Genomic DNA, 11,345 nt, shown 5'->3' with positions numbered 1-11,345 from the left:
TCACTAGCTGCGCACCACTACGATCATGACAAAGATGCTTGATCCTGTATTTTCAGAGTCTGTAATATGGAATCCATTTCCACTATTTGCCATTTACAGTTACATATGATTTAGTAGACCAGAGCCTTAGACGTTACAAATACTACTTTTGATCTTGACCAAGACAAGCATTGAGGAAGTATGAGAGATGCAATGAGAGTATGGATCTCGCAGACAAATTGTTCAAACACGACAATTTCCTTCATTACTATGCGAAGGAGATGACGGGAAACCCTCTTTCTCAAGGGCTCTGGAACCAAACACATCCGATGAGCCATTATCGCGAAAGCCAGGCCAAACCTTGTCCGCTGCGTCTTACGTTTGCATGCAGTAGCATAGTCAGCGATTAGGGCACAAGACCCCACCTCCTGATGGAGGCGGAACTGCATTGCCTAGCCGTACGCTAACGCACGCCTGCGCCTTGTGGAGCAAAAGGTAGTGTAGTGTAGTGTGGGCAAAGTGGGCAGTGGGCCGCGGGGCGCAGGCGATCGATCTTAGTGGCCGAGGCCTAACCGACCCGCCCGCATCAGCCCTGAACCCTGGGGCGACACATGTTTAGCACGAGGGACACGCCTCAATGCTTGGCTGTCGACCAAAAGCCCTTTGCTTCCGCTATCGAACAAGATGGCTTGGTGACAGTTCCGGATTTCTAGACCCTGTCGGAGGTTTCCCCGTCGATGGTATCGAGTCGCATGACTATCAAGCCCCAATGCCCATTGTAGGCAACCCGTTCATTGCCAACAACCTGTTAGGTTAATAGTTGCGACTGCTCGGAGTTTCCTCCAATACTCTAACATAATGCCTTGTGCCAGTTGGCAATTCATTCGTACATATGTCCTTGCCGGCAGGACACTTGCAGTAGTGAGTCTTGTCGTCATTTATTTAGGGTCACAAACTATGCCGAAAAAGAACCCCCAAGGACCCGAACACCGCCACAGTCGGACCTATTGCTTGCATGAACTGCACAATTTGCCAACGAGATAGTACATGATTGGGCAATCAAAGTCCTTCGTCTTGTGGTTTCGCTATTCAGGATCCTTGGGGTATTGCTTAAAACAAGTATGCTAGTGACTTTGTAAAACTCTCGATTCACGATATAGGAAGCTGGCTACAGTGTATAATATATCTGCTACAACAAGTTTTTCTTCCCCGCAAATACCTCCACATCGAGTATGCAACTAGCCATGATCTCGGTACTTGATTACCGATTGGTGGTCAAGACCCTGCTTATCTGAATAATCGGCTTAATTGTTAAACAACCTTCAACTAACATCATGCTACTACTTTACGCGGCCCACGTCATTTTGCATAGAGAGACCCATAGCAACTAGCATTTTCGTAAAACTATTTATTTATATATGTGTGGGCGGTCATGCGATGGAGGGCCTTTCTAGTAAAGAAGAGGCAGGTACTGCAAGTCCAAAAAAGATTGTCGTGTTGAGAGGATCTGGATACAACATGAAGTGGTCATGTGCAGGTCTGGAGATCGGCAGAGATGGTGTGGTGGAGTAACCAGTGAGCAAGGTAAGAGAAGGCCCGAAGGGTACTCAGGCATGATATGAAAAAAGGAAATAACAACGGATACATTAAGCACCAATCCGAATGTCTGAATTCTTTTCAGAATTAGATAAGACAATTATTTCATGAATGGAGCATCTGCCCAAGGGGAGATGATAAATGCTCCTCGACAAATTATGTTATACTTCAGTGAGAGAGATGGTGTAATTGTCTTTTGCTTCTTATTTTTGTTCTACTTGGCTAAGAAGACCTAGTAGTCAAAGGGTTAAATCCCTTTCTCCTCGCTGACCAAGAAGACAACAAACTAAGAACCCTCTTTGGTTTAAAGTAAAGAAGTTCGATCTCTTACTTCTAGCACTATGTGAAGGATGTTTGAATTTTGGTGCTAAAGAAATTTCGAAAAAAATTCACTCCTCTTTTAACTGCTATAAGTCCCAAGAAATATTCTTTGCCTACTCTACTTTAGACAGCTAAAGTAGTAATCAATGAAAAATCATCAGATAATTAAGTGTCTCGAGGATGCAATAATATCACATGGAGCAAAATTCAAGCATAGACTTCGTGTAACGTTACAAAATGCAAAAAGTGTCTTGTTCACGTAAAACCCACCCCAACATTTCCCACCATCATCAACGTGCACAAACCACATCAACCCCACGCTGCCATGCTCTTGATATGGATAACAAAATCTACCCTCGTCCCCCCAACTATGATATTCCCATTCCCATTCGCAGCAGCAAAGCCCGCAGCACTCTGATCCGGTCTCGTACAACCATCAATAACAGTAAGAAGTCCCAACGCAACATCTGAACTATCCATCCAAACACATGAGCCATGCACTCTGAAAAATAAAAAAAACTTTTGACGGGGGGGGGGGGAAGGAGAAGCTCACCAATAACTCCTCTCAACCTCCTTCCCAATCCCAATCCCAACAACACCAACACCCCCAATGCGACACAGCGTCTTTACTTCATGAAGCCTGAACTCGCAAAACTCGGTGCCTAGCCTGTGGATATACTTGTAGCAAGTGACCAGACTATCGACGTTCGTGTATGCATCTTCAGGTCCGCACTGGGGATCTTTCCGGGGTCCTCTCTGGGGAGGATCTTGGCCTGAGAGAAAATCATATTAATGAGTTTCCGGGATGGTGAGAGGGGAAGGGGGGGCTTGCGGTAGAGACGGTTTTACCTGTGGGTCCGAAGGGGAGAGGGAGAGGTAGATTGATAATGTCAGATGTGGTTAGGTTTAGTGATGCGAGGCTGGGGAGGCCTGGGCCGGGGATAAGTTCGTGGAGTTGGGCGGAGAGGGCGGTTGCGGGGTGGGCAACTGATAGTAGTAGGATAGGGATGATGAGAGAGATTATGAGGGCCATGGCGTGTAATCTACTGGGTAATCTGAAGCTATTCCAACTGTATATGTCGGATGTGCGGTTGCTTGGTCTTCAGATTCGTTCCAGGCAAGACGGTAACCTCTTATAGCATATTCAGTAATGTATCAAAGGGTGTGTTTACCATATTGGGAATTAGATGCTACAGTTACCATGTCTGCGGCCTAGCTCTTCGTTTGCTGGTGACGAAACGGCAGATATGTTTTCAATATGTTCTTGCATACGCTCAATGCATTAGTCTCTACTATGATATGCAGAGATAAGTGAACCATACCAATCGTTACTTCGGGTACTGTTTGCTGCTGATGGCGATGTGTAACATGGATGTAGGTCATCAGAGCATATCTGCCCAACAGTTGCGTGATTGCTGAAAGTTGGCAAGTACAAAACTCAACCATGGAAAATCTATCATCAGGTGTCTATACCTTACACTGCATGAATAATCTGGGCGTTTGGCTATGGGACATGATGATAGAGGTCATTGTGCTGATCACCTTCTCAAATCTTTTCAAGAGCACGAGTGTCATGTACTGTTCATGCCTGGAGCGTGAATGATGCGAAAATCTATATATTAATGATGCTTCGCGTACAACAACGTATAAATGCGAATCGCTTATGCGTTTTGGTGTCTATTTATCCCTCCCCAGTCGCTCTTCATAATCATCTATCAGCTCATAGGCTGGTCTAAACTTGGGCTTTGATGTCCCATTCTCACTCTCAGCTTCCATTGCTTGTTGTGGAGGTGACCCCTGCTCCAGCTTCGGGTTCGGGTGTGTATCGGTGGTCCCGCCTAATGAGGTGTATCCAAGATCGTAGAGAGAACAGTACGGTATGTTGAGGTACCGTATAAACTGTACAGTGTCAGCCAAGCAGAGCGAGTCAAGATGAATGTACACATACTGTCCATATCTCAGCATAATGCCAGTCTATGACCGGATGTATCCGCACAAACGCAGGCCATCCTGAATCGGTTGGATCAAAATGCTTCAAATGTTCGCCATGAGGGTCGGTCCGACGGGTTCCGACGAGTATCGCTTTGACGGAGGGCTGGTCTCGCAGATAGTCGGCAAAAGCGGCTTTCATGGGTTTCGCGTATTCCAACAGAGACAATGAATATATCTTGCTACTGTGTGCGACAAACTCCTCGACCTCGGGAAAGGGATGCGCGTCTTGAATGTATACGCACTGCACGACGGTCTCAGGGCTGGATGCGGTATCCGGAGATTTGGTCAAGCCGCGGCGGTGTATGGCGCAGAGGTAGAGTATGAGCAGGACAAGACAGTCCTTGCCGCCATTGTAGGATAGAGAGAGCTCAGGGAGACTGGATGAGTGTCAGCCAGATAGGCATGTAAGCCCCACATTATCAAGACGCACGTATAGCGGTCCAAGGCCTCAGCGAGTACTTGCAGCGACGTCTGCGTCTGCTGCTGCACGTTCTTTACGCGTTGGGAGACATTCTGGGCGTCAAGAAAGGTGGTTATGCGGTCGTTGATGCGGGCGCACAACTGATGCAGGGGCAGCGGGGTGTCGGAGACGAGGGGATCTGGAAATGGAGAGGCAGACTTCATTGCGATAGGCGCGCTAATGTCAACATCCGGCACGGGTGAAAGCGGTTACGGGAGCAGGAGGAGAGGAGCCGTGTCGACGATTGGTCGTACGGAGAGTGCTGTGCTGTTTCAGACCACATGATGCCAGTATGTCGCACTGCCTGCAAGCCGAACAGGTGGAGGTTGGCTACCCTCGCTTATCGATAATGGCTGCTATCCTCGGTACGTGTGAATGCGGTCTAGCGCCATCGGTAGCGGCCGACCACTCAGCGGAGGGCAAAGTAAGCATGCCATGGCGAATTGCACTGACGGCGAGGATACGGCACTCCTACCCTCCCAAGGCCGCTCTGCGGATAGGAATTTAACAGATGACACCGGCACTGGCCTCGCCTCGAGTCTGCCGTCCCAGCCTAGTCGGATCAGGTACTCCGAGCTACAATCTACCCGCATCTGATTCGTCGTCTGTCCGACGTCGCCCCAGACGCTGAATTGCACTAAAATATTGCGTGCTTTCGGCGTACCTTGTCATGACCTCTTAAAGGGAATTTTTCCACTGCCGCTGTCGCTGATTATGAGGACTGTCGCCGACGGCCCGAAGCCCGACTACTATTACAACTGCTCGTCTCCTCCATAATCATTCCCTCGTTGTTACTGTCTACTTTGCAATACTGCAGTCAACATGGGCTCGATTTCGACTGCAGGAGAGGCCGGTATGTTCCCCCGCAACCACGCGCCCCACCATTCTTCTACCCCAACACCCCCCATTAGGAACACTCACTTTTTACTTTTTTTGATATGATTCATACTAACTCGATTCATTTGCAGTGGCCCGAATCGCCCACCAGGCCTCCGACGTAATTGTATCAGTCGTTCCTTCCCTCTCGACTGAGTCCGAGTTCTCAGAGGCCTTGAAGGGCCTCCAAAAGCACAATGCGCCTAGTGTTGTGTGCAAGACACTTCCAGAGGTATGCCAGAACAACTGCCAATTTCACACAATACAACTGACTCATTTTCCCTCAGGTCGTAACCGTCCGCCAAAATGCCGACCCGCTCCTCTCAGTCTTCCAGCCCATTCGCGCGGGCAAACTCACCAGCGTGACCACAACTTCCTCCATTCTTGTCAAGTCGATACCCCACCTCTATAAACTCGCTCAATACCCTGTCGTCATACATGTATCGGTAGCGCCTTCAGGCTACCCGGACTTCTCCGACATCACTTCCATCAGGCAGTCTGGCTTTGCCTTCATTCAGTCTGAGACTCTACAGGAGTTGCAAGATCTCGCCCTCACAGCACATGCCTTGGCCATCAAGTCAGGCAAGGGTGTCATTCACTTCTTCGACTCTGGCGCGAGCGCATTCCGGAAGACAGTAGAGGTGGAAGATGCGGCTCTGGTCCGGAGTGTCATTGACATGGATGCCGTGGCGGCCTTCCAAAACTCAAAGTCCCAGGAAACCTCGCTGTACGCGGATGATGGCAGGACCCCTTCGCTGAGTTTCGCCCGCAGCCAGGCCGTCAATGCAGCCCCTACATCAGCACTGGCCGGCGCCCCAGACCAAAGCAAGTCACTTCCCGTTTCGGAAAGGAACAGCCAGCGTGGTGACTCTTCTTCCGGATCATCAGAACGCGAGGCTAGCACAAGCGCCGCATCAGTGTCCTCCGCCACCACTGTTGAGTCCTTAATATCAAAACCTGTTTCTTCAGAAGACATCTACCGATTCGCCACACAAATCTGGTCAACCATAAGGGATGCTACTGGACGAAGCTACGACGCCTTTGCCTTTTCAGGTACAGGCAAGGAGGAGGCTGCCATCTTTTTGTTTGGTGCCGACACCGCTGTCTTTGCCACCGAGTTGGACAGTGTTGATGAGACCAAAGCATATGCCAACACGGCTATCATCACAGCACGGTTGTACCGCCCATGGCTGGGCTCATCACTTGCTCCAATGCTGCCTTCTTCGCTCAAGAGGATCGCCGTGATCGAGCAAGTTCGGAGAAAGACCACTAGGTGGGGTCCTGTGTTGCTCGATGTTCTTATGTCGCTCAAGGCGAGTGGCGGCGCATCTCCCACGGTTGTCGGATACCAGTTGGGTTACATTAATGAGGAGACTGTTTCACAGGCAATGCGCGGCGTTTGGCAAAACCTCATGAGTGAGACGCCTGTTCAGAACCTCGTCATTGGTAACCTTGATGGACCTGAGGCACAGCCTATCAAGATTGAGCAACCAGCACTGGAGAACGCCTACATCAAGATTTTGAACCAAGTCTTTGGTGAGAAACTTCATGTGGCTAACCAGCTCGGATCACAGCACGCTGGCATCTCCAACGAAATCACATCTACCCCAGAGTATGGCTTTGGATCGCTTGTTGCGCGCAAGGAGCACCGAAAGCGATTTGTTGAAGAGGCCGCCGCTGCTTCCAAGGACAATAAGTTCATCACTCAAGCGCCACAGCAATGGCTCTCCAAGTGGGCTCTTACCGCTGATGACACTGACAAGGCCAATGAACTGGCTTCTGAAGTCATCGCCCGCTTAAGTACTGATGGATCGCCTATCGCCAGCCAGCTACTTTCTTCTAAGAAATTGTTCTACAAGGAATCGCCTTGGCTGATTGGATCTGATGCTTGGGCTTACGACCTCGGAAACTCTGGTGTACACCATGTGCTAGCATCTGGCGAGAATGTCAACATGCTCATCATTGACTCTACCCCCTACTCGGAGCGCGCTGCTGCTGATGCGGCGAGGCGGAAGAAGGACATTGGGCTATATGCTATGAATTTCGGTAACGCGTATGTTGCATCGGTTGCGGTATACAGTTCCTACACTCAGGTTCTGGAGGCCATGATTGAAGCCGACAAGTTCAACGGTCCCTCCGTTGTCCTCGCGTATCTGCCATACGAGAAGGAAAATGACACTCCTCTGACTGTCCTACAAGAGACCAAGAAGGCGGTTGACCTGGGATACTGGCCACTCTACCGATGGGACCCCAAGGCCGAGGAGAAGGGTGAAGTGAACTTCAAGCTGGACTCAGAGCGCATCAAGAAAGAGCTGGAGGAGTTCCTCTCTCGCGACAACTACATGTCACAGGTCATGAAGCGACACCCCGAGTTCGCATCCAACCTTTCTGGATCCTACGGAACCGAAGTCAGGCAGTTGCAGAAGCGCAAAGCCAAGGACGCGTATAGCAAACTACTCGAAGGTCTTCAAGGCGACCCACTTACAATTCTCTTCGCTTCTGACAATGGCAACGCTGAGAATCTGGCAAAGAGGCTAGGAAACCGAGGCAAGGCTAGAGGCCTCAAGACCATTGTCATGGCCATGGATGACTTCCCACTTGAGGATCTTCCCAACGAGCAGAATGTTGTCTTGATGACTAGTGTAGCTGGTCAGGGAGAATTCCCTCAGAACGGCCGAGCCTTCTGGGAAGCCGTCAAGGACTCCACCGACCTGGATCTTGCGACAGTAAACTTTGGTGTGTTCGGTCTTGGTGACAGCCATTACTGGCCACGTAAGGAGGACAAGATCTACTACAACAAGCCTGCCAAGGATCTCCACGCTCGTCTTCTTACCCTAGGTGGCAAGCCTCTAGTCGACTGTGGTCTTGGAGATGACCAGGATCCAGATGCTTACCAGACCGCGTACGCCGAGTGGGAGCCAAAGCTCTGGGAGAAGCTAGGTGTCTCCAATGTTGAGAACCTGCCAGAGGAGCCCGCGCCGCTTACCAACGAAGACATGAAGGCTGCCTCGAACTACCTCCGAGGTACCATTGAGGAGGGCTTGGCCGATACTAGCACTGGTGCTATTTCGGCAAGTGACCAGCAACTCACCAAGTTCCATGGTACCTACATGCAGGATGACCGTGACCTCCGCGACCAGCGCAAGGCTCAGGGTCTCGAGCCAGCCTATTCTTTCATGATCCGATGCAGACTTCCTGGAGGTGTTTCTACGCCTAAGCAATGGCTACAGATGGACGAGATTAGCAGCACGCTTGGTAACGAGACCATGAAGTTGACCACCCGACAAACATTCCAGTTCCACGGTGTCGTCAAGGGCAAGCTCAAGCCTGCTATGCAGGCCATCAACAAGGCTTTGATGACCACCATTGCTGCTTGCGGTGATGTTAACCGAAACGTCATGTGCAGCTCTCTCCCTACGCAGTCCAAGTACCACGGTCAGGTCCACAGCTACGCGCAAAAGATCAGCGATCACCTTCTTCCTTCTACAACGGCATACCACGAGATTTGGCTCGAGGACGATGAAACGAAGCAGAAGCGCAAGATCGCCGGTGAGGCTGTTCAAGATCACGAGCCTTTGTATGGCCCCCTCTACCTTCCTCGAAAGTTCAAGATCACTATTGCTATCCCTCCACACAACGACACTGATGTGTACGCTCACGACATTGGTCTCATTGCTATCAAGGGCGAAGATGGCAACCTTGAGGGTTTCAATGTACTTGCCGGTGGCGGTATGGGTGTGACACACAACAACAAGAAGACTTACCCACGTACTGGATCCATGTTCGGTTACGTCACAGCCGATCAAGTGCATCTTGTTTGCGAGAAGATCATGCTTGTCCAGCGCGATCACGGCGACCGCAAGAACCGAAAGCACGCTCGTCTCAAGTACACCATTGACGACATGGGCCTCGACGTCTTCATCCAAAAGGTTGAGGATCTTTGGGGTCAAAAGTTCTCGGAACCCAAGCCTTTCAAGTTCCAGAGCAACATTGATACCTTTGGCTGGCAAAAGGATGAGCTTGGTCTCAACCATTTCACTTTCTTCATTGAGAACGGCCGTATCGAGGACACTGCTGACTTCCCAATGAAGACTGGTCTCGTAGAGGTAGCCAAGGCACACAAGGGCGAGTTCCGTCTCACTGGTAACCAACATCTGATATTGGCCAACGTTGCAGATGAGGACCTACCAGCCATGAAGGAACTTCTCAAGAAGTGGAAACTCGACAACACGAACTTCTCAGGAATGAGGTTGTCTAGTTCCGCTTGCGTTGCTTTCCCAACTTGCGGTCTCGCTATGGCTGAGTCAGAGCGCTACTTACCAGAACTCATTACCAAGCTTGAAGGAACACTTGAAGAGTCTGGTCTCCGACAAGACAGCATTGTCATGCGTATGACAGGTTGTCCTAATGGTTGCGCGCGTCCTTGGCTCGCCGAGGTTGCGTTTGTCGGCAAGGCTTACGGAGCGTACAACATGTACCTTGGTGGTGGCTACCACGGTCAAAGGCTGAACAAGCTCTACAGGAGTTCAATCAAGGAAGATGAGATTCTGGAGATCATGAAGCCGTTGATCAAACAATATGCCAAGGAGAGGAACGAAGGTGAGCACTTTGGTGACTTTGTCATAAGAAAGGGCTACATCAACGAGACAACACACGGAACGAACTTCCACGACAATGTAAGCAGTATCCACACCGCATTCTAATGAGAAAGATGGCTAATCATATTGTAGACTGCCGAAGCAGAGTCAGACGCAGAGTAAATGTGTCGACATTAGACGAATTCCATTTGAATGACTGTCACGTTTTCTGGGTTATTTAAATTTTCAGGGCCCTAGTTAGGGGGTCCATGATTTCCTTCTTGTATTTGATTTCACTTTTTCTTCTGGATCTTCGGCGTAAAATTGTCCAAAGTCCAATATAGGCTATCAAAAAAGGAACAGGCTGTTGCTACGTAACTCCTATTGGTAAAATCGGAATCCCAATACAAGCAGTAAATGCTAGATGAAAATTGTTGCAAAAGCACTCTGAATATCAAGCCCTATATCGCACTAATTGAGTGAGGGCCAGTGTTCTCGAGTATAGCCAAGCTGGGTATTGGAAGGGGGGCAAGGATGATGAAAGCAGTATCAATGGAAGAAAATAGAATTGAACGATGAAGATAGATGGGATTGATCATTATCTCCAAGCCTAAGGACTCAATCTCTCAATCTTCCACTCTGCATCCTTTATGCCCTCTCCCCCAACCTTCCTATACACAAACCGGTCGTGTAGTCGACTTGGCCTCCCCTGCCAAAACTCCACCATCTCAGGCACAACCCTCAGTCCACCCCAAAACTCCGGTACAGGAATCTTGTCTTTCCCCTCAAACCGCTTCTCCACCTCCTCCACCCGCTTCTCTAGCTCCTCCCTACTCTCAATGACACTACTCTGGCGACTCGCCCAGGCGCCAATGCGCGAGCCTCGAATGCGGGTATCGTAGTAAACCTGAGATTCCTCATCGGTAAGCCGCTCCGTGCGGCCTTCAACCCTAACCTGGCGCTCGAGCTCGCGCCAGTAAAACGTAAGAGCCGCATGCGGATTACTCCTCACATCGCTGGCTTTGCGGCTCGTGTCCCAATTCGAGTAGATGACGAAGCCGCGGTCGTCGAGCTCCTTCATGTAGACGACGCGGGCCGAGACTTTGCCGCTGGGGAGCTCGGCCGTGGAAAAAGTAACGGTTTCGGGCTGGTAGACGTTGTTGGATTGGGCTTCTTGGAACCATTTGTGGAATTGGTCCGTGGGGGAGGGGAGCAGGTCGGCGCGGTCGAGGGCGCCTTTGGTGTATTGTGTTGCGTGGCCTGGGTCGTCGGAGTTTGAGGTTGGGGCAAAGATTTTTTTCGCGGATTCCGTCGCTGAGTGCAGCATTGTATTGTTGTTGTTACTGCTGCTACTGTATGCTCGGTGTTGTTGGAATATGGGTTGTTGGTGGTGTATATGGCTGGCGAAGCTGAAGGTAGTTTTTTTAGTGCTGATTGCTCGGTAGGCGGGGAGTTTTTGTATTCGACGTGTCAGCATTGGAGGATTCTAGCATTAGAGGGAGAAGAATTGCAGGGTATCACGAGACTTTTTTTGGTGGAAATCG

At 50.1% G+C, this 11,345-nt stretch overlaps 4 protein-coding genes across 4 annotated transcripts; 1 reads left to right on the top strand and 3 right to left on the bottom strand.

Annotated features, from left to right (window-relative positions):
* Nucleotides 1–2,205: 2,205 nt before the first annotated feature.
* Nucleotides 2,206–2,929, bottom strand: COCVIDRAFT_15846 (hypothetical protein; the record flags this gene model as incomplete). The annotated part of the gene is made up of 3 exons (XM_014701329.1): nucleotides 2,206–2,368; nucleotides 2,450–2,669; nucleotides 2,746–2,929. The coding sequence occupies 3 exons, from the start codon at nucleotides 2,927–2,929 to the stop codon at nucleotides 2,206–2,208; spliced, it is 567 nt and encodes a 188-aa protein (XP_014556815.1).
* A 644-nt stretch (nucleotides 2,930–3,573) lies between these two features.
* Nucleotides 3,574–4,512, bottom strand: COCVIDRAFT_98595 (hypothetical protein; the record flags this gene model as incomplete). Its single annotated transcript, XM_014701412.1, has 3 exons — nucleotides 3,574–3,795; nucleotides 3,845–4,265; nucleotides 4,319–4,512. The coding sequence occupies 3 exons, from the start codon at nucleotides 4,510–4,512 to the stop codon at nucleotides 3,574–3,576; spliced, it is 837 nt and encodes a 278-aa protein (XP_014556898.1).
* Nucleotides 4,513–5,170: 658 nt separating this feature from the next.
* COCVIDRAFT_98793 (hypothetical protein) lies at nucleotides 5,171–9,984 on the top strand (the record flags this gene model as incomplete). Its single annotated transcript, XM_014701411.1, has 4 exons — nucleotides 5,171–5,201; nucleotides 5,317–5,456; nucleotides 5,512–9,900; nucleotides 9,955–9,984. 4 exons carry the CDS (start codon nucleotides 5,171–5,173, stop codon nucleotides 9,982–9,984), a joined length of 4,590 nt encoding a protein of 1,529 aa, XP_014556897.1.
* A 427-nt stretch (nucleotides 9,985–10,411) lies between these two features.
* Nucleotides 10,412–11,128, bottom strand: COCVIDRAFT_98719 (hypothetical protein; the record flags this gene model as incomplete). The annotated part of the gene is made up of 1 exon (XM_014701410.1): nucleotides 10,412–11,128. The coding sequence occupies one exon, from the start codon at nucleotides 11,126–11,128 to the stop codon at nucleotides 10,412–10,414; it is 717 nt and encodes a 238-aa protein (XP_014556896.1).
* Between the last annotated feature and the right edge of the window lie 217 nt (nucleotides 11,129–11,345).

The sequence above is a fragment of the Bipolaris victoriae genome (genome assembly GCF_000527765.1).
Source record: "Bipolaris victoriae FI3 unplaced genomic scaffold scaffold_40, whole genome shotgun sequence".
Classification (NCBI taxonomy): Eukaryota; Fungi; Ascomycota; class Dothideomycetes; order Pleosporales; family Pleosporaceae; genus Bipolaris; species Bipolaris victoriae.
Note: the sequence above shows the minus strand (reverse complement) of the source record. Positions and strands in the feature narration are given on the sequence as shown.